Consider the following 23,240-nt stretch of genomic DNA (forward strand, 5'->3'; position numbering starts at 1 on the left):
CAGTTAGGAATGCTTTCCCGTGGAGTCTAATGGGTGCCACACCCTGACCCAAAGTCTCTTTTGGTATTCCCTGGGGACTTCATTGCTCTGCTCCCCTTGCTGTTCTGTTGCTCACCCTTAGTGTTTTGCCTTGGTGTGGTGGGGTCAGATCGGGTGCAATTCCCACACTGTGTCTCCAGTGTTGTCCCCTGTAGGGTTATGGGTCAGTGAGGGATATCATGTGTCGTAGTGGGGCTGACCATATGGTCCTCTCTCTGCATTGGCTGCCCTGAGGAGGGATATCATCCTCAAGGCTTGGTGGGCCAGGGTTGCTCTACTCTCTCTTCCTCCCCCTTCATTTGTTCCTGTGTGCTCTGATCAGACATTTCCTTTTCCCTGAGGTGTAGCTTTGGTGCTGTCCTTTGAAGTAAAATTTTCTGGTGGGAGGGACGGCTGTCAACATTTTTGGGTTTGGGGCGGCCCCTCAGACTTCTACTCGTTTCCTGCATCATGCCAGTATGTTTCATGCCAGTATGTTGCATTCACAACTTGGAGCACCAGGTTGACATCTGGTCCCTCTTTCACCAGGGACATCTTTGCACTTGAGTTTTGTTCCCTACTCCATGGCTCACTGCCCTTAGGCTTGTCCTCAGGATGCACATGGTGGGGTGGTTTCCCTTCCCAACCCCACCTTTCCCTCACCGTAGCAGAGGATGATGATGGTGGGTGAGTGTTGTCTGCAGCCTCCTGCTAACAGTCCCTGGTGAGGACCCTGCTCAACATCTGTGGCCCCCTTTCGCCATCTACCCTGGATGGGGACCGGGGACCCCACTCTTCCCCACCATCTTTGTACCTTCCTCTGTCAACGTCTCCATCACCTTTGGATCCCTGTCTGACCTCCTTTTGCCTGCCCTTGACCTTTTGTTGTCTCACTGTCACCTTGTGTCCTTAGTGCCTGGATTGAGATGGATGTCACTGATGAAGGGGAAAGATATCTTGTTACCAGTCAGCCACGGTCCTTCTTGTGGTCCAGTTGTCATTAGGGCTCCTGTATATCATTCAGGTGGCCTGCAGAGGACCACCTGGTAGACCGGCCCCATGTGGGGTCAGTTTCATCAGAGGTGCTCCCTGGCAGTTTTTCAAAGTTGTGAACGTGAAATGTTGGATAAGAGATGGTCGCTACACCTTCCCAATAGGATTGCTGAAGAAAAATGTGTGCATAAGCAAATGTGAAGAAAGCTGATAGTGCCCGGCTATCAAAAGATAGCGTCTGGGGTCTTAAAGGCTTAAAGATAAACAATCGGCCATCTAGCTCAGAAGCATCAAAGCCCACATGGAAGAAGCACACCAGCCTGTGTGACCACAAGGTGTAGAAGGGACTAGTTATCAAGCATCAAAGAACAAAAAATATTATTATTGTAAAGGTGGGTGAGTGTAGAGTGGAGACTCAAAGCCCATCGGTAGGCAACTGGACACCCCCTTACTGAATGGTTGTGGGGAGGAGATGAGCCAGTCAGGGTGCAGGGTAGCAACGATGAAACATATAACTTTCCTCTAGTTCTTAAATGCTTCCTCCCCCCACTATCATGATCCCAATTCTACCTTACAAATCTGGCTAGACCAGAGGTTGTACATTGGTACAGATAGGAACTGGAAACACAGGGAATCCAGGACAGATGACTCCTTCAGGACCAATGGTGAGAGTGGCGATGCCTGGAGGGTGGAGGGAATGTGGGGTAGAAAGGGGGAACCAATTACAAGAGTCTACGTATAGCCTCCTCCCTGGGGGATGGGATGGACAGCAGAGGGCGGGGGGAGACGTCGGACAATGTAACCTATGACTAAATAATAATTTATGAATTATGAAGGGTTCATGGGGGGGAAGGGAGGGGGAAAATGAGCAACTGATATTAAGGGCTCAAGTAGAAGGCAAATATTTTGAGAATGATGATGGCAACAAATGTACATATGTGCTTGACACAATGGATGGATGTATGGATTGTGATAAGAATTGTAGGAGCCCCCAATAAAATGATAAAAAAAGAGATGGTCGCTAAAGGGGGAATGGTGTACTTAGTTCACTTGCATTTCTCTGTTGATAATGTTGAGTTTCACTGTTTGGCCCCTTTCCTGGTGACTGCTGTTTTATGCAATAAACTAAGATGTGAATTTTGGATGGTAAGACAAGTCTAACTAGGGATAACTTAAAAGATAAAAAGAGCTCAAACAGTGAACGTGCCCTAGTCTAGAGGGCACGTTGTCTTTTAGGGGATGGTTGGGTTCAGCTGAGCAGTCTGCCGAGTATCCACTGTGTACCTATGCTGGGCTGTGTATCTCGGAGTTCTCAGTGTACTGTTATGGTGTGCACTGAAGGAGGCGGCTTTTCTGGATGGTTTGAGGCTTGCCAGGTTGGAAGGTCTGCCCCCCCCCGCCCCCAGGCCCCCTTTGTGACTGTGTGGAGAACTGTGACAGCCACTTCCTAGAACATTTTATCTCTGCATGGCATAGCCCAACTCTGAAGGATATGAAGATGAACCAAATACTTCCTGTTGACAAGAAACTAGTTATCTAGGAGGGAGCATTAATTGGTAGTGTTAGGTGTTGTCGAGTTGGTTCCAACTCATAGCAACCTTAAGTACAACAGAAAGAGACACCGTCCAGTGCTGCATCATCCTCACAATTTTCCCTGTGTCAGAATAGGGACACCCCCGAAATAGAGACTAAAAGGACATGGGTAGGTGCTCTAAAGGAGATAACACAGAGTGATTAGGGGTTAAGTGCATGGAGTGGGACTGTCCCCATGGGGCTATCAGGGAATGTGGCAACCTGGGGTGGGAGTCCAGTTGGACCAAGAAGATGAGAGTGGAAAGAAAAAGGCATTCTAGAGGGAGGGACAGTTTGAACAAAGGCTGGGGGCGGGGTCAGACATGATACCATCAGCTAATTTGCCCATGTTAACTTGGCTGCAATCCACAAGGCCTCCTTTTGAAACCACACAGCCACTCCTTGGGAGAAAGACTGGGCTTTCTACTCCCGTAAGCAGTTAGTTTTAGAAACGCACAGGGGCAGAAACGCACAGGGGCAGTGCCCTATAGGGGCACTACGAGTCAGCATTGGCTCAATGGCAATGAGTTTGGTTTTGTTTTGAGGCCCTGGGTTACACAAAAGGAATATAGTGGAAACTGAGGCTGACAGTAGGTCAGGCTGGTTTATGGTATGCTCAGTGTCAGACTGAGACTCAGTATGATGGGTTGGCTGTGAGGAAAGACTAGAGATGGGCATTTTCATTGTGTTCATTCATGGTCATAGTTCAAGTGAGGGGTGATGAGCCCTGTGTGGATTTGGGGGCCTTGGTCATGGTAGGGAGGTGTTGGGTTAGAGAAAGGGTTTGGAGATTGAAGGGAACAGTGTCGATTAACCACTCAAATCAGAGATGATCTTGTAGTTTATATGGTTGGGTGGCTGGACAAACGGGACACTGAGTAGGGAAGTCAGAGAGGAAGAACAGGTTTTAGGCTAGAGAAAAGATGAATGTGGTTTTGATTTAATGAACTTTAAGAAACTAGTAGAAAGTTTCAATCAGAATTTTAATCCTGGAAGCAACTGTAGAGACTTATTTGGGCCAGCACATGAGGAAGTTCAGGGCCCAGAGGAGGTAGCAGTCTGGTCTGCAGTTGAAGCAGAGCTAAGAGGACACTTCCTGCTTCCCAGCCCTGCCCCTTCTCTGCCTCACCCTGAGGAGCTGAAGGTCTCTGCTGTGGTGCCTTCCTCACACCCAGTTAACAGCACTAGGGCTGGAAGTGATGTGTGTGTGTGTGTGTGTGTGTGTGTGTGTGTGTTGGGGAGCAAGAGCTTTTATTTTTTTAAGTAAAAGGAGTTATTATGGAAACATTCAAACTTAGAGATGTGAGGAATGTAATCAATCCCTTTTTGCCCATTATCTAATTTAACAATTTTCAACTATTGCCCAATGCTGTTTAATCTACACCCCCCCCCCCCTTGATTATTTTGAAGCAAACAGGATAGTGGTTTTTTGGGTGACCTTAAACTTTGTGTGTAGGTAAAGGGAGTTGAGTTGTTTAGGGTGGTATGCTCTTAGCTTTCTTTCTGGGTGGGGTCTAGAGTAAAGGGAAGCTGGATTAACTTCCCGAATTCCTGGGCTGCCTCAGACTTTGTGTCTTTGGACAAATCACTTCAGGCTTCTGAGGCAGAGTTTGTGAGATGGAGATAGGACTCTCAGCTTTACAGAAACACACACAATAGGGATGTCAAAACCTTTTGTGAGCTGTGAACTTCGAAGTTTAAGATACTATACGAATTTTAGTTGAAAAAAAAAAAGTGGTCTGGGTGTATGTATTATTTACTTGAAGTTTCCGTTTTTCATCAGTTTTATTATGATGGGTATGCCAGGCCTCTGGGCTTCCACGGTGAACAAAGCAGCCAACTCCCAGCTTTCAGTGGGACTTGTAGATCCTAGAGTTGACAGTGGTTATGATGAGCCAGGTACCGCTCTTAAGTGGTTTACACATTTACCTAGCTGCCAGGTGCTGCAGAGTGAGCCCTGGCTCATGGAGACTCCCTGTGTGTCACGAAGTGTCACCGCAGAACTGTGCTCCACAGCCTTTTCAATAGCTCATTTTGGGGGAAGAAGATCACCAGGCCCTTCTTCCAAGGTGCCTCTGGAACCTCCAGCCTTTCCAATAGTGTCTGAGCCCATTGTTGTTTGTATCACCCAGGGACGCCTTTACACATTCAGACTCACTTAATCCTTGTTGTGACAGTTGCCGTGGGTACTGTTATTCTCCCCATCTTACAGATGTGGAGCTGGAGGCACTGAGAGTTTACCCAAATTGCCTCTGGTCAGACTGTCATGATTTAAACTCTGGTAGATCTGGCTTCAAGTCCATACTCTTGACCACTGACCTGTATTTAAAATGAAGCATATGAAAAAATGAGTCCCAGTTTGAAATTCTTCCTCAAACAAGTAAGCAATGTTTACTTGTAAGCATCCCGGGAAAACAGATGCATGAAAAAAATGCCTCAGCTCTTCTGTGGAGGAGGACATATTAATATTCTTTCATGGAAAGATTTCCCCTCTCACGTTTTATAGGCTTCACCAACCTTCCCTGCTTCCTTAGATACAAACGACTCCCTCCAGGAAGGAAGTTCTCTTTCTGCTGACACCTGAGCAGAAACTCCTGGAATAGACCTCTTTTTGCTTTGAGTCTCCCCTGCCCCCTTTCCTTATCTTGAGAGCCCCTTCTCATCTCACCTACCCTGCTTGCTTTGCCTCTTCACCTCAATCTCTTCCCCAGGCTTCTCAGTTGCCAGCGGCCTAAGAATTCTCTTTTGCCTGCCCCCACCCCCACCCCTGCCCTGCTTTTCCCAGCCGGCCTCTGGCAGCCACACTGAACCTTGCCCTCTGCTTTATAGCTTCTCTGTGTTTGTTTAGCCTCCTAAGGACTAGGACCAGTTTCCCGCCTCTGCTCTGGCTCTGCCCTGAGAGCTCCAGTCCTCCTCCACCGGCAGAGCGTGTTGGGGGGTGGGGAATGAGTACATCTCTAAGTTTTATCAGGATACAGGCCTGAGTCTACATGTCATGGCCCTAGTGGTGCTGCGGGATAAGCCTTGGACTACTAAGTGCATGGTCAGTGGTTCAAACCCACCAGCCCCCTTTGTGTGAGAAAGCTGAGGCTGTCTGCTCCTATGAGGATTCACAGCCCGGGAGGTCCTGTACAGGATTGCTGTCCGTCAGAAGTGGCAGTGGCGCTGGTGTGTTTATGTGTCTACAGACTGTCGCAGTGAGTGGGAATGGACTTGCTGGCAGTGGGTTGATAGGTGTTTTACATAGAATATTAGAGGGTTACACTAGAAATGATTGTTTTAAGATTCTAATTTAGCTAGCAGTAAGCAGGAAAAGTGTTTCTTGAGGGTTCACATTTCTACTTCTTTTCCAGGTAGAGAATGGCATTTTGAGCATTTGTGTCACAACAAGTACTAGATCTTGGATTTAGGCTCAGCTCTGTCTCCTTAAGGAGCCCTGGTAGTGGTATTGGACTGGTAACCCCCAGGTCAGCAGTTCAAACCCATCAGCTGCTCAGAGTGAAGTCTCTCAAACCCTGTGGAGCCAGCTCTACTTGATGTCAGAGGTTGTGTCCCTGGGGTTTGAGATCTGCTCTTCTGTCTGCTAGTGACCCTGCTATAGAGCCACTGTTACAGTCCCGTCATCCTCTTTCCAGATTCTTTAAGGAATAAGGTAAACAGATTTGAGAAAAGTAGATAAGTTAGAAGTGACTGAGCCCAAGATCCATCTAGACCGCATAGGTGATTAAAAAGACAATAATAAAGACTGTACCAATTTGAAGGAAATTGAAATCTTACTCCCAAATGTTAGCTCTCATGTCTTACTATGTGAAGTAAATCTGTTTCTATCACCTTTTTAATTTAGAAAAAGTAAATCAGGCAGTATATAAGATTAGAATAGATTTTATATTTAAGAGAAAAATGTAGCTTTTGTGGATTAGTTTGGGATTGAGATTCCTTTTTTAAGTTAAAGAAAACCATTCTTACTGCCATAGAGATTTTATATTAATGAACTTTTAGCAAAAAGTTGAAAGACAAGTTCACCCAACCCCAACCCCCCTCAACCCATGCCGTTTTGCCAGTTAGCCTTTCTCTGCTTTATTTAAGTCCGTGGCAGACATCCTGAATGGCACTTCATCCGTTGTTCAGTATGTATTTCCTAAGAATGAAGCCATCTTCCCTTGTAAACGTAATCCAGCTTTCACACCAAAGAAAATATTAATTCAGTAAGACCATGAAATAGCAAGCCCTTGTCAAAATTTCCCTTCTTATCACCCAAACGTCTTCCGTTGCTGTCACTTGTCATCATCTTGAGGGCTCCTTTTAACTTACACTAGTCCCCTCTTCCTGCTTTTCATTTCTTTTAAAAAAAATCATTTTATTGGGGGCTCATACAACTCTTATCACAATCCATATATCCATCCATTATGTTAAGCACATTTGTACATTTGTTGCCATCATCATTCTCAAAACATTTGCTTTCTGTTTGACCCCTTGGTATCAGCTCATTTTTTTCCCTCCTCCTCCCCGCCTCACGAACTCTTGATAATTTATAAATTATTATTATTTTGTCATGTCTTACACTGTCCAACGTCTCCCTTCACCCACTTTTCTGTTGTCCATCCCCCAGAGAGGTATAGGTTATATGTAGATACTTGTGATTGGTTCCCCCTTTCTACCCCATCTTCCCTCCACCCTCCAGTATCTCCACTCTCACCACTGGTCATGAGGGGTTTATCTGCCCTGGATTCCCTGTGTTTCCAACTCTTATCTGTACTCTGGTATAGCCAGATTTGTAAGGTAAAATTGGGATTATGATAGTGGTGGGGAGGAAGCATTAAAGAACTAGAGGAAAATTGTATGTTTCATCATTGCTACACTGCACCCTGACTGGCTTGTCTCCCCCCTGAGATCCTTCTATAAGGGGATGTCCAGTTGCCTGCAGATGGGCTTTGGGTTCTCACTCTGTACTCCCCCCCGCATTCACTATGATATGACTTTTTTTGTTCTTTGATGCCTCATACCTGATCCCATTGACAACTCATGATCACACAGGCTGGTGTGCTTTTTCCACGTGGGCTTTGTTGCTTCTGAGCTACCCCTGCTTTTCATTTCATTGATACATGTTGTTTGTGAACAAACTTAGGAAATACAGATGTATTTTTTTTAAGTCATAATCCCACTACACAGAAGTACCCACTTTTTATTTGGGAATAATTTTCTGTTTTATAGAAAAGTTGCTTATGTAGGTCAGAGTTCTCATATGCCCCTCCTCTGGGCTCTCCCCCACGTAGAAGATAGCATCTTATTTCTCCATGTGCTTGTTGTTAAGTGACTTCAAGTCAAATTTGTTCGGACTCGTGGCTACCCTATGTATCACATAAGGAAACACCGCCTAGACCTACCCTGCCCTTACAATTGTCATACATCATCTCCATTATAGATGTTAAATCTAAGAGACAAACTCTGGTACGTTACAGTGAACTAGCCTCCAGACTTAAAAAAAAAAAATTTCTCTAATTTTGTCAGTAATATCCTTTTCTAGTTCCGGACAGTAGAAAAAGGACATTAGAGCCAGGTTCTCTTTGCGATCCCATGTTAAGTTTTGTTGTGAGGTCCCCTTAGCATCCTCTGGCCTGTGACAGTGTCTCACCTCTCTGCTTGCTTCTCAAGACCTTGGCAGTTTCTAGGTGAGCTGAGCACTGTGGTCCTTTCTGACAGTTTGCTCTAGATTAGACATGGCAATGGGTTTGGGGGGAGGAGATAGCTGCTATTCATATTTTATTTTTTACCTCAGTGGTTTTCAAGTTTCCTAATGCCGTGACCCTTTCATGCAGTTCTTCATGTTATGGTGACCCCCAACCATAAAAATATTTTTGTTGCTACTTCATAGCTGTCATTTTGCTATTGTTAAGATCGGACGACCCCTGTGAAAGGGTCATTCGACTCCCAAAGGGGTCGCAACCCACAGGTTGAGAACCACTTTTCTATCGGTACTGAGTGATTATGCAAAATACTAATATACTTACATAGTTTATAAGAATGAAATTATTATTACTGATTATTCTATAGGCCCCCTTTTGAGTTAAAAATGGGATTGTCAATGTTTGTTATTTCATAACTGGCCTTTCCAATAATCTCTGTTCTACATAATCTGTTTATAAATTGTAGATCGTCTTTAAGTGTGGTGGTGGTAGCAGAATCCTTTTTAGAAAATCCTGCAGTTACTGTATAGCTACTTATTTAAAAAGCTCAACTCTTTGAATTATGATATGGTTATGTGTGTACACACATATCAGGAGGGTAAATGAAGAGATCCAAAGAAGAAAAGATGCTTTATGACAATGAAATTTTTGGGGGAAGCAACAACCTTTTTTATATATAAGTCAGTCTTTGAATTCTTTTCATTTGCTTGCTTCTGAATACTTTAAAAATACATATATATCTTTATTGACTAGTAAACATGTTAAATGAGGATCAGCTTCTTAAAATAATTTGCACTTATTGAAACCCCAATCATACTGGAGTTACAGGAGCCTGTCTCCAGAATTGCTGGGAATTCTAAGAAAATTAATCTGAAAAAGTAGAAGTAATAAGTGGGAGGACAGGATGGTGAGAATCTTAATTTTAGCTGGTGATAACAACTTTTAAAAAGTTAGGTTGTCTTTTAAAATCAGTTTAGTCTTGCAAATAGATGGTAGAAGGTCCATCAGAAAATTTCTATTATGCATTTAAAACATCGCACTTTGCTGTATTGAATTTAGGAGAATTTGCCTCTTTATGAAACAGATTGTTCAAATAGAGTGTAGTTGGTGGTCTTAGTTTCTAGCTTCCTTCGGAGTCGCTTTAGTCTCGTCTCAACCATGACTTATTGCATACGCTGTGGTTTCATGACTCTTGCTTTGTAGAACATTTTGCCTGTGTACCTGGCAGAGCCATAGATTCCAGTTTTCGATAAGAGTAGATGCATTTAAAAACAACACAGCATCTCCCTTTATGATCTGGCCTTCTAATGGGAATGGAATTTGGTACAGGATGTTTTTGGAATGTTTAGTATTTAGGCTATTTTAGGTAATCTCTAGAAAATGGAATGATTTATTGACTGGTTTTACTGAATTGAGAAGCTATCGGGATATAGATGGTATAAAACATGACTTGAATGTTTTAGATAGTTGTGTTGAGACAATAGGGCATCTTCTTAATAATCAATAATAGACTACTAAGATGTCAAATGATCTTATAGGAGGTAATGCTAATTTGGGGTACAGAGAGCAGTTTACAGAAGTAGGTCTTGGTGAGGTCATTAAAAGGTGGGTAACATTTAGGTGCAGAGAGAAAAGTGGGCAGTGTGAATGGCAGTTTCAGAGACTCAGGGGCCTGACTGTGTCCTTGGGGCTTGTGTAGGTGAGTGAGGGGAGTTAGGTTGTTGCTGGATTGTGGGCAGCTTGGATGTCTGGCTAATGAATGTGGTGGTTATTTTACAGGCCTTCAGAAACCCTCTGTATCTTTGGAATTATGGTTCTTCACATTTTTTCCCCTGGACAAAGCAGGAGCTATTTTTCTTAGTCACATTGTTTTTAGGATCACCTTTGAGCTTCCACATGGATTAGCGTAAGAGTAAAGTACTAACTTTTTAAGAAGTATGAATTTTCGTCCTTGTAGTTCTTGTTTATACATGTATTTCTGCTAGTTATGTAAAGAAGTGTATGTATTTCATAATTCACTTTGTAAGTTTTCTTACCTCTATTGCTCATCTTGTCTAATAATTAAATACGTTTTAGGGTTGAATGAAGAACCAATTATGGATTTTATTGATAGTAAATACTAAGGCAGCATGTGGTCAGAGTAGATGGTGGTGATGTTTGTGCAGTTTGCCTGTCTGTTGAAATCTTTACCAATGTAGACGGCTTCTTTCTACCCAACTCATCTGTGAGGTGGATCATTTTAAAAAACTGAAATCAAGGCACATGTATAAGATGCCGGTGCACAAATGACCTTGAATTTAGACGGAAGCAGTTTTAGTAACTAATATTGTACTTCTGCTATTTGATTACAGTCTATTTCTGTCCTATATAATTTGTGTCCAATCACATGAATGATTCAGATGTGTTGACTACTAAGGAGCCCTGATGGTGTTGTGGACTACTCTGTAATGTTGGTGGTTCAAACCCACCAATAGCTCCTTGGGAGAAAGATGAGGCAGTGTGCTCCCATAAGACTTACAGTTTTGGGAGCCCTATATAAGGTTGCCATGAACTGGAATAGACTCGACAGTGATTTTAATTTGAGTTTATGACTACTTTAACAAGAGAGGTTGATGTAACTGATTTTTAAATGAAAGTATATTTTATGACTTGATTTCAAGGGGGCCTGTGGTAATTCTCATACTGTCACAGAAAGAGGTTCACAGTAGGAAGGAATCATGCTTATAAATCACCTCTTTTTTTCTCATCTGAAAATGCCTTTGCCCAGACGAGCCTGCCTATCAACCTCTGTGGTTTACTATTGATTTCATTTTTTCTGCCAGTGTTTAATTTTGGTCTGGGACCAACTAGCCAGCCACGAAGGAATTCTTCAAAAGTATTCTAGACTCAGTGCCAAGGGAACTTAATGGTTCTGTTTGTAGATGCTCTTCTGGGGCCTCTATTCATGCATCTAAAGCCTTTATGTGCAGGAGGGGGGCCGAGGACGAGGTTTCCATTGAGTGGCAGCCACATAGGCACCCTGGTGGCACAGCGGGCTAGGCATTGGGCACCTATCAGAAGGTCAGAGTTGGAAACCCAACAGCCACTCCAGAGGAGCCAGATGTGGCTGTCTGCTCTGTAAAGATTTAGAGCCTCTCAAACCCGATGTAGCAGTTACATTTTTCCTGTGGGGTTTTGTGAGCCAGAATTTATTTGTTGACTGTGGAAACAACTTGTTCTTTTGCATCTATTTCTTTTCAATTAAAAAAAAAATCAAGTTCTCCCTTACAATGAGGTGCACATTTTAAAACGTGACAGGTTTTTATATTTTAAATGACCATACAGTAAAGCAGGCTCTTCTCCTTTGGTGTACGGTGAGGGAGTTGAACATGTGTAGTCTGTGTAACCACCTTCATGATCGCAGGCAGGGGGCTTCCATCACCCCCAAGTGCTGCCTTCTGCTCTCTCCTTGAAGTCATAGAGCCCCAGGCCAGCACCGATCCGCTCGTGGGTTTCACCTTTTGAGGGCGTTATATAAATGGAATTGCACAGCACATAAACCTCTGAAACAGGATTCTTCATTCAGCTTGCTCTTAGTTCCTCCTTGTCATCTCTCTCCAAACCAGACTCACTGCTGTTGAGTCCATGAAGACTCCATGACCTATAGGACAGATTAGAGCTGCCCCGGTGAGTTTCTGAGACTGTCACTCTTTATGGGAATAGAACGCTCCCGCCTTTCTCCCGTGGAGTGGTTGGTGGTTTTGAACAGCTGACCTTGCAGATTGCAGCCTAGTGAGTAACTACTCTGCCACTAGGGCTTCTGTCTTCTCACTCTGGTCAGTCTTTTATTAATAAAGTCAAGTTTATTTATTTATTTTTCTTCTTGGGTGATGGATGTCTTCCAGTTTTCATCCTATAAAAATGGTGTAAATGTACTTTGTGGTGAGGGCAGCCTCAGAGTTCACTTTTGTGGAAGGGAACAAATACTATTTTATGCGACACATAGGACTTGTGCTTACCACAGGAGGTGATTGGCTTAGGTGTGCATGGGGTTTCAGGTCTGCTTTTATAATGTGGAACTAAGGGTGTGTGGAATGAGTCTCTACACCTGTTTCACAGTGAAAATGGCAATAACGTCACAGTTCCCGTCGATGCTTCTCTAAGTGCCTGGGTTTGGGTGCCTGCTCCAAGCAGTAGTGTTAGAACCTTGCTTGCATGTGCAATCAGCTGGAGCTTTCTAGTGCAGACAGGCTGTATTTATCCAGAGTGCCCCTGCCACTCATGTACTGGGAAACTGGGTCTCTTCACTTGCCTGCGCCTCAGTCTCCTCTTGTGTGAAACGGTGGCAATCATTGCAGTGTCATTGGGAGGATTGAATTAGCTTCCATATTATTTTAAACAGCATTTGGTATAATAGTAAGCGTTCAGTAAATAGTTCTTATTGCTGTGGTTGTTGTTATCATTGCTCTTAACTAAAGTAGCTGTCAAATAAAGTTCTTCATCCAAAGTCATTTCTTTCCAATTTTTTCCTCTTTATACTTACTAGTGATCAATAGTGGCCACTGCTATAGTAATCATTTGTACACACATTGCTGTACGAGTCACTTTACTTGTGTAAGCTCATTTGGATTTTCATATCTTGTGAAGAACTAATCAGATATAGACATATCAATTAGGACTTTTATGGTTCCAAGTACCTGAAATCTCAACTTAAATTGACTTAGGCTAGGAATAAATTCTTTGGTTCTCCTAGCTGCAATGTTCCGGCACAACTAGCTGGATTTAGGGCTCAAGTAAGTCATCAAGACTTAGTTTCTCCTCATCGACCAGTGCTGCCTTTTGTTGTTTAGATTTCAGTTGCAAGAAAAAGGAAAAAATGCCCACCGCTTATTCATCCCCTGTAGCCTCACAGATTTTAGATTCAGCAGGAAAGCAGATGTCTCCTTCCCAGGGGCTCAGCAAAATGTGCCCAGCCCTCCTTGGTTCTTATGGCCTACCTTGAGCCAATCCCTGTGTGGTGATTGACCAGCTCCAGTCACATGATACTACCCAGGGATTCCCAGGAAAGTCTGCTCCTGCAGAACCTTGTGGATTGGAAGTCGGGAAAGATGAATTCTCCAAAGAAAACCATGGGCTTTTGAGCAGCAAAATACCCAGTGTTCATTTCTCCATATAAAGCCAGCAATAGTGAAGGTAATGATCTGGAGTGCACTCTGCAGTCTAGGACTCTGCTCCCAGCTGGCTTTTCTATAAAGTCACACCTCCAAGTCGACATGACCTACAGGTGTAGGAGTTTGCAGAAACTTACCGCGTGTTAAATTTTCTTGGTGAGATGGGGTGGGTTTGGACAGGAGGAGAAAGGATCAAGGCACATGCAGTGAGCCCTCAGCAGTGGATGAGTGCGGTTCTGTAAGAAATGCGACTTTGTTCCAGTGGTGCCCACTCCTCCAGCCTCTGTCCCCGAGGAGAGACTCGAGACCCAGCTTGCTCACTCCCTGAGCTTGGGGCAGGCAGTTATGGTGGTGTGGGAGAGGGGCAGGACTATATTCTATAATTATGCATGTGTCTGTGTGCCCCAGACAGTACACAGTGAGCTGTGTCTGAAGTGGTCTTCACAGAGAAGAAGCAATTCTAGAATTCACATTTTGGATTTTTTTCCCCCCCAACTGTTTGGTTAACATATAATTCACAAATCATACAATTCAGTGGCTTAAATATATTAAGAAGAGTTGTGCAATCTGTGTGTTTTCTATAATTGTCTTTTTGAGAAAGGCTGGAGACCTTTCTCTTGACTTTCACCAGAGTTTTCATGTTATCCTTGAGAGTGCCCTTGGGCTTCTTCAGAATGAGTGGGCCCAGCAGGTGGTACTCTTCTGCAAAACCAGAGTCCTGCCTTGTACTGAGACTAATCCTACAGGGTCAGGTCAGCTGCACAAAGACCTTCACGCTATAAATGAGGCCACTTCCCCCCAGAGCTCCTGAGGGGGGTAAGTCTGTCTTTCCTGCATCGTGGCATTGAGCTTCCCAGCTAGTATGTTGTATAAGGGGACAGTGTTTGCACTCTCTCCTTAGAGCCAGCCCTAGGGCTGAGCGAGTCTTGATTGAGTACATACAAAAGGCCCTATTTCTGCAGTGGCTACTCTTGCGTCATCATGACCAGTTTATCCAAATGTCTAAAGTAATTTTTGTGTCAAGTGGGCAAAATTGCTGTTATGTGGTGTGGTACCTTATGATGAGATCATTAGAGTGATTTCTATGTTACCTAAACTGACATAAATGGCGGGAACAATCTGTAAGACTTGTTGAGCGATTACTATGTTGTAAGTAGTCTTTTAAGCAGTACACACACCGAATCTCACTGAATTCTTACAGTAACCCTGGGAGGTAGGTTTTAGTTGTTTGTTTATTGCTCTAGGGCTGAGCAAGGTGAAGTGACTGGCCCCTGGCCATGCAGCCTGGGGACCTGGGGGTGTTGACAACACACAGGTCATCCGGCTCCAGAACCCCAGCTCTTGGCCACCAGTTTGCTTTCTTTGGCAAGGAAAGCTTTTAGCTTGTGCAGGATTAGCTTTGCCTTTCGGTCTACTTCCTTTTGTAACGGTTTACTTTTCTAGGTACAGATGGGGAGTTATGTAGGGAAGACTAGCTAATTCTAAGGTGGCTGGTTCTCCCATTGACTGCGGCTGCTATCTGGAGGCTTATCAACTTAAGTTGCTTTTATCCTGGACTGATTCTGCCCCACAGGGTTATTTGGCAAAGTCTGGAGACAATTCTTGTGGTTTCAAATGTTCTATTGTGAATTAGGTGAGGGTTTACATACTAGGTCATTGTGTGTTTTGCATTCAACAACTGAAACAGCTTATTAAACCTCCCAATGGTTTGTTCTGTCCAGTCTCCCTTGTAGCCCCCCGCCCCCTGTAATAGAGTATCTCCCCCTTCACTCACTTAACACTTGTCTATCTGTTAGCCTCCCTTCCTGCCCCACTCCTGGTAACCATCAAAGTCGGGTTCTTTTGGTACGAAAACCTCTCTTGGTTTTAGAAAACTAGCAGTTGCCTCGTACATTATTTGCCCTTTTGTATTTGGCTAACTAATGTCCTCCAAATCCACCCTTGTCACGAGGTGTTTTGATAGTGTACAGAGTACTATATTATGTGCATGTACCAAAGTATATTCATCGGTCCACTGATGGGCATTAAGGTTGTTCCCATCTTCTTGCTCTTGTGCATAGTGCTGTGACGAACATGGATGTGTGCATGTCTGTTCGGGCTGTGCTCTTTGTTTCCGTAAAGTGTATCCCAAAAGCATTATTGCTGGGTCATATGGTAATTTTTATTTACCATATATCCTTGTGTATAAGCCGAGTTTTTCAGCACATTTTTGATGCAGTTTTTGTGGTAAAATTAGGTGCCTTTGCTAATAATTAGGTTGGCTTATACTCGAGTATATAGGGTACTTATTTATCTATATATTTTTTTGGTAATATTTATTCCCAGTTGTTAGAGGAAGTGCCAGAAGGCTTTCCACAGTGGTTGTACAGTTTTACAAGTCTGGAGACATTTTTGTTTGTCACAGACAAGGTCAGCCTTGCTGTTAAACATCTTGCAGTGCACAGGACAGCTCCCAGAATAAAGAATGATCCCGTCTGAAATGTCAGTAGTGTGTCTTGTAATGTAACATCTCTTACTTGGATTATTTCCCAACTTATTGCCACTCCTAGGAACCCTGGTAATGTATTAGGTTACATGTTGGACTGCTGTATTAGGTCAGCAGTTCAAAACCAGCTGGGGCTTCTTGGGAGAAAGGTGGAGTTTTCTGCTCCTTTAAAGAATTGCAACTTCAGAAATCCAAAGGGGCAGTTCCACTCTGTCTTATAGGGTCTCTGAGTCCAGATTGACTCCATGGCTGTAAGCTTGGTTTGTTAGTTTCACTGCTACACACAGCAGCACTATATAGGGGTTCCAAGATGGTAAATCTTGAAGGTGGCAGACACCTCACTTTCTCCCGTGGGGTGGCTAGTGGGTTTGAATACCTTGTGTTCAGCAACTCAGCGCCCGACTCACAGTGCCATCAGGGCACCTTTAGATGATTTTAGTGGCTTCTTATTAATGGCACTGTTTGCTTCTGATTTCTTTCCCTTCTAATTCTTCATAGAATTTAGAGTCTATAAGGTCCTTCATTATTGGAAAACTTTCCATTGTGCCTTATTGCTATAGCATAAAGCCCTTACTTCTAGTGGTGGCATGTGAGGTCATTCACAGCTCCTCTTACTACTCTGACACCTCGGAGCTGCAGCCTTTGCGCCCTCTTCTCTGCTTTCCCTTGAACTCTTCTCTCTGCAAAGCCCACATGTGCTCTCCCTATCAGAGGTTCACCTTTCAGGCTAGCTCGTGCGTGCCTTGAGGCCCATGGAGTAAGTCTTTCTTGTAATTGTTCACTTGCACTTTGCCTGTCTTACTCGAATCGGAGAATCTTGAACGCAGCATTGACATGTTCCATCTTTGAATTCAGTGCCTGGCCCTCGGGAAAGGTCGGCTGAATTGAATTGCTAGGTAGTCCAGTGTTTTAATTGGTAGGGAAAAGTCACCCCCAAGATGGTTTCGATTCCCTGCACTCACAGCCACAGAATTGCAAGAAGATGAGACTGAGAGACATTTGGAAGTTTGGCTAGGAAGCATTTTCTTTTTCTTGAAATAACATTCACAGTTTGTTCTCTTTGCAGCATTCAGAGTTGCGTGCCATTTATAAATTGGTCTCTTAAGTTGACTGTATTAATGCTGTGATCCTGGCTATGGTGGGCATTTTGCTTGGATTATATGGAAAAGCTGAGATGTTGTGGTGGTGGAACTGTGACCTTGATTACATGTCCGCTTGCGGGTAACTAGTTAGATACCTAAGTCAACTGAGCCAGGAATGAGGCTCTAATGTGTAATAAGTTCTTACAGTCTTCTCTTTCCCCTTCTCCCTGCCTGTCCCTAGGAGTTTTGTTCCTGAGTCATGGAAGACAGAAGAGCTGAGAAGGCATGTGAACAAGCGTGTGAATCCTTGAAGAGGCAGGACTATGAGATGGCCCTCAAGCACTGCACCGAGGCCCTCCTTTCACTGAGCCACTGCTCCATGGCCGACTTCTCGGGGCCATGTCCGCTGGAGCTAGAGCGCATCAAAATTGAGAGCCTCCTTTACAGAATTGCCTCTTTTTTGCAACTGGTGAGTGAATGCTGTGGATTAGCCCAGGATCACCCCTGTACAGTGGCCTTTTCACTGAGCGGGGACTGTGGCTCGTCTCTCCCTATATATATAGATCAGCTAATTCTGGGTGGAGGGGATGAGTGAAGTGGCTGGTGACAGCTAAATATGGCCAACAACTGTGTTCTCAACACTTGGACAATTGTATTACTCGTTATACAGCATTTTGTATTATTCCCTCATTTACACGGTATTTGCTGAGTTTATGTTACATGTTAAACATTGGCTTAAGTGGGTTGTTGTATATTGCTGAAAAAAAAAAGATTTTTTCAGAGGGGACAGATAATAAACAATAGAATATAAAAAAACAATATAGATGGTTAGAAAGTACTAACTGCATAAAAGAAAGAAAATATGGTAAAGGAGATAGGGAATAGGGCGGTCCAAGTAGCTTCAGTGAGAAAATGACGAGAAGGAAGTGAGTGAGTGAGAGCCCTGTGGAACTGGAAGAGCATAAATACTGGGGGTGGGGTGTGTGTGTGTGTTTAAAGTGAAGACCTTGGAGCAGGAGCACATCTGTCATGCTTGAAGTATGACTCGGAGGTTGTGGTGGCTGGAAAAGAGTGCGTGACGGGGAGTGGCAGAGTTGGGGAAGTAACGGCTAGATCCTGTGGGAGCTGTAGGTCATTTTAAGGACTTTGATTTTCACTGTGCCTTTTATGGGCAACTATTGTGGGCCTTTGAGCGACGTGATCTGACTTAATGGGACTATTTTGACTTTTGTGTTGAGATCTCACTCTAAGGGATAAGGGGAGATGCAGGGAGACTAGTGTGGAAGCTGTTGGAGTAACCCCAGGCCACCGATGACAGTGGCTCAGACCAAAATGATAGCAGTGTAGATAATGAAGAGAGGCTAGTTTCTAGTTCTAACTGAACCACTGAGAGTTCACAGTGGATTGAATGTGGAGAGTGAGAGATGGAGCCCAATCATAGATGACTCACTTTGGGGTGTTTTTGTTTGAACAGTTGGAAGAATGGATATTTCTTCAATTGCGACAAGAAGGCAGTGGAATGGGGAGCACATTTTGTAGGGGACGGTGGGAGTTCAGTTTTGGACACACCGAGTTTGAGATGTCATTGAGATATCCCAGTGGAGATGTTGATGAGCAGTTGGATATGCAAATCTGGAGCTTGGGAGAGAGAACTGAGCTAAAGATAACTAACTTTAGAGTTGTGGCACATGTATAAAGTCTTGAGCCTGGGAAAAATCAGTAAGGGAATGAGGTTAGATAGAGAAGAGGAGGGGAACAGGGACTTACCCAGGGGTACCACAGTATTTCAAGATTGGGGACAAGAAGAAGAACCAGCAAGGCACCCTTAAGAGCAACCTCTATGGTAGAAGGAAAACAGGTGTGATTATCCTAGAAGCCTAGTGTCATTATGAGGGATTGTTTAACAGCATCAGATGCTGTGGTTGATAGAGGAGAAAGAACTGAGAAATGCCTGAGTCATGACTGTCTCTAATGATAAGTGTAGGCACAGACTATGTATCCATGTGAATACGGGAGAGGCCATTGGTGACGCCAGTGAGAGCAGTTTCTAGGGAAATGGTGGTGAATCTGACTATACGGGGTGTGAGAACCAGAGGGAAAAAGGGGAAAGATGAGTACAGACCATCCCAGAGTTATGAATGTCTGCCCAAGTCATACACTTGTAGGTAAGAGCCAACCCTTGTAAAGCTAGTTTCATTAACCATTTGACATACATACCATGGTTCCTAACGAGAGAGTGGGAAGCACATCAAACATTATTACTGTAGTATGTTAAAAATGTTTTAGTTTATCTGGAAGTGTTTCTTTGAATTTTTTTTTTTTTTGTACATAGGTACATTATGAACCAAGACAGACATTTGATTGCGTTAGATATGAATGATTCCTAACTGTTCTAATGTCCGTAAAAATTCAACTCAGAGGTTGATCTGGAAATGGAACTACATCGAACCTCCAAGAACTGCCTGTGTACACACCTTAAGTAGAATACATGTGGGCTTCAAAAAGTTCATGGAAATATTCAGTTCTCTTTCAGTTCCATTTTTGAAGCTCCTTCTGCCACATGGAGAGGTAGCTGGTTGGAGGCAAGAATGCAATAGCAGGGTTCTTTTTGAAACAAGAGTAATAACAACGTATTCTTATGCCCATAGGAATAGTCCAGTAGAAAGTAAAACAAAAGGATGCTGGGAAAATGCAGGTGGTTTGCTGGAGTAACGTTTGTGTAGGTGACGGTAGGGTTAGCTTCGGAGAGGAGCCTGCTGGGCAGTTCGTGTGGTAACAGACGGAGAGCACAGGATGCCGGGAGGCCTTCTAGCTGGTGGGGAGAGTGTGGATATTTTCTCCATGGAGTCATCAACGGAGAGTGGGGATGGGCGAGGAGGTTTTGGTGTTTTGAGGTTAGAAAGAGGGAGGAATGGAGTGTGTGGCTGGCCTAGAGAATTAATGCTGCGATTGATGGTCCTTGTTCCTGAGGAGTATACTGTGATTCTGAGCACCGTGTATCACTCTGCTCCCAAAACTCAGTGTGCAACATTAATGATTACAAATGATGAAACAAAGCTGAGCTGCTCTATGATAATAACATCTATGTGAAAACAGTCCCCCAGACTACTTAATTTTATCTTGTTCTCTTTATTTTGCAGAAAAACTATGGACAAGCAGATGAAGATTGTAGGCATGGTACGTTTGAAATGAGGACTTTTTTCTGAATTGAAGATTTTGAATGATTTAAATGTTTAAGGTTGATTTTCTTTTTTTTTTTCATTTGCTAATTTCAAAAAGAACTGTAATCCTTAAACTCCGCCTTATGTGGTGACTAGTGACTATTTTGGTGGGTAACCTCTCTGTGGTGACTGGGGTACTGTGGATCTTATTCCTCTGTGAGGCTGCCATCTTGTCACTTCTCTGAGGGCACTGGAGTGGCCTTGTTACGATAAGTTGGTGTGAGTTTCAGTTAACTAGAGTCAAATTTTAACAGAGGTCCCACATACTGATTAAAATGTTTAGTTTGGATAAATTGAAAGAATGGGCCTATCCCTCCTTCAATGTTTTTTTCTCTCTTTACTCAAAGATTTTCCTTAGAGTTAAGAGACTGGCTAGTTACTCTTTAGTGCTTTCTCTCTCTGTGTGGGTGGGGTGGGGTGGAGTTGGGGTAGGGGCAGGAAACTAAGATTCTTACTTTTTAGGGACTCCCAGAATAGGAATCCTTTTCTTTGATGACCCTCTGCTCACTAGCATGGGACTGGGAGCCTGTGGGAGGGGCAGTCAGTGCACATTCTCACCTATTCTCAGTGGACTTTTTTGCACAGCTCAATGGTTTGGATAATACAGTGTTTCATTTGTGGAGAATTTTGGAGTTAGGAGATATTTAACATAAGTTAATTTTTTCCCCCTATTAACGTTTACTCCTTACTTGGTTTTATTTTTTTGTTACTTGGAACCTCTATATTCAGTAACCTTTATGAATCCTTGCTTAGTCGAATTGTACACTCAAGAGTTCTGGGAGTTACTTAGAATTTGACAGAGACCTAGTTCAAAGTTTCTGCTAGCTATGACATTTAAAAATCACCAGTGAGCCAAATAAGACTGAGAATTTGCAGAAGGGAATACTTTCCCCTTTGAGTCCGTCTGAGGTACTAAAGGATCTTCGCACCTCTCTTTAATAGTGGTTCACACAGATGCTTATACTATAGAGTGCTTTGCATTTTAAAACTTAATTTTAAGGTTTGCTGTCTCACCTAACTGATATATCATGGCTATCTTTCTAATTTAGTCCACTTGCTCTAATTGCTGTTTAATATTCCATAGTATGGATGTGTCTTAATTTATTCAAACACTCCTACATTGATAGGCATTGGGTGGTTCTGGCGTTCTCCCAATAGTACTCTTTCTCACTGTGGCCTTTGTTTATATAGGATGATCTCAAAAGGTGGATTGCTGGCTTGAGGAATATGTACACTTACCATGTCAGTAGTCACCCTTGGATTAGTTTTTGCTTGCCTGCGCACACCTGTGGTATGAGAATGCCCATTCTTTCTAACCTACCACTGGCATCTGTCAGTTTTGTGAGGAACTTGGGAAAGATCTCTCTTTAATTTTCACTTTTCTGAGCACCAGTGAGGTGGAGCTGCCCTTCGCATTTTGGAGACGGAGACATGAAATTTCTAAAAGGTTAAATGTCTTCTGAAAATTAACGTGGTTGGTGAAGGAACATACAGATAGATGTTCCATTTCCCTGTAAATTGTTCACCATAGCATTTTAAAATTCGGCCGTATTTTCCAACCACCGAATTACCAAGAGAAAAAAGCTTTATCAGTGCTGGTGAAGTCAGGAAATGAGTGCGACCTTGTGTTGGTGGTGGGGTATTATAAAGTGGAATGCAGCTCTGTAATATGTTTGTACCCACTAATCTTATTTCTGGGCCATTATCCCAAAGAAATAATCCAGAAGAAAATCCTATATTACTTGCAGAATGGTTCACTGCAGTGCTGTGTGTGAAAGTGAAAAAGTTGGCTTGTAATGAAGGAGGAGTTCAATAATTGCATTCTATGCATGCTTTTCCCATTTAAATAATAAGTAAGAACTGGAGAATGCTTATATTTAAATAAATACAAAAGAAGTGTCTACCAAATTACTCATTTGAAACCATCATTGGGAAATAGTGGCCAAGTTTAAAAATGGCCTGATGGAGCATCTGAGCACCTTTATTTTATTTTATTTTTTTGTTTGTTGTTTAAATCATTTTATTGGGGGATCATACAACTCATCACAATCCATACATCCATTAATTGTGTCAAGCACATTCATACATTTGTTGCCATCATCATTCTCAAAACATTTTCTTTCCACTTGAGGCCTTGATATTAGCTCCTCATTTTTTTTCTCCCTCCTTCACCCTCTCTTCCTCACTAACCCTTGATAATATATGTTATTATTTTTTCATGCCTTACACTCTCCAATGTCTCCCTTCACCCATTTTTCTGCTGTCCATCCCCCAGGGAGGGGTTTATATGTAGATCAGTGTGATAGGTTTCCCTTTTCCCCCCTAGCTGCCCCTTCCCCTCCTAGTATCTCTACTCTCATTATTGGTCCTGAAGTGTTTATCTATCCTGGATTCTCTGTGTGTCCAGCTCTTATCCACACCAGTCTGAGCACCTTTATAAAGTCACAAAGAAGGAGGAGAATCAGTAATCAGTTTCTCAAGGCTGATTGCTATGAGGCAGAGGCCAGACATACTTCCTTTCTCCAACCTTTTCCAGCCCAGTACCAGCTGTCCCTCCAGTGGCACCCTCAGCTACTCTTTGTTGCAGCGGTCACATAGTACTCACAGACCATGGTTATGGGGTTTATTAGGGAAGTAACAGGCAACAATTCAGGATCAGGAATGACTCAGGATACAGTTCTTCAGCTAGGATGTCTCCTTGGCTGTATCCACAGACTGGCTTCTCTTATGGGTCCTTTGGGATGACTTCTGTACTACCAATGGCTGGTGTTATAAAGCACTTCTGCTTCACAGATAAGTGCCCCCTACTCTGCTAGGAGGCTTCCTTTCTGAAGCCACTCTGCCCTGTGTTTGACGGTCAGCAAACCTACTGTATCTGTCTTGTATTGTGGGCTGGGAAACCTACTGCACCATCTCATTTTTTTTCTTAATCGTTTTATTTGGGGCTCATACAACTCTTTATCACAATCCATACATACATCAATTGTGTTAAGCACATTTGTACATTCGTTGCCCTCATCATTCTCAAAACATTT

The 23,240-nt window shown here is 43.3% G+C and overlaps 1 protein-coding gene across 1 annotated transcript in view; it reads left to right on the forward strand.

Moving 5' to 3' along the window:
- HELZ (helicase with zinc finger) overlaps positions 1-23,240 on the forward strand; it is a 174,977-nt gene that overhangs the window by 7,107 nt on the left and 144,630 nt on the right. Inside the window, exons 3-4 of the mRNA XM_045299480.1 lie at positions 17,226-17,453; positions 20,125-20,161. Of these exons, the coding sequence (XP_045155415.1) occupies positions 17,244-17,453; positions 20,125-20,161 (247 nt within the window). The 5' untranslated portion in view covers positions 17,226-17,243. The remainder of the gene's footprint in view (positions 1-17,225; positions 17,454-20,124; positions 20,162-23,240) is intronic.

Source organism: Echinops telfairi, unplaced genomic scaffold (assembly GCF_000313985.2).
Source record: "Echinops telfairi isolate 266 unplaced genomic scaffold, ASM31398v2 ScPeMD7_7458;HRSCAF=8496, whole genome shotgun sequence".
Classification (NCBI taxonomy): Eukaryota; Metazoa; Chordata; class Mammalia; order Afrosoricida; family Tenrecidae; genus Echinops; species Echinops telfairi.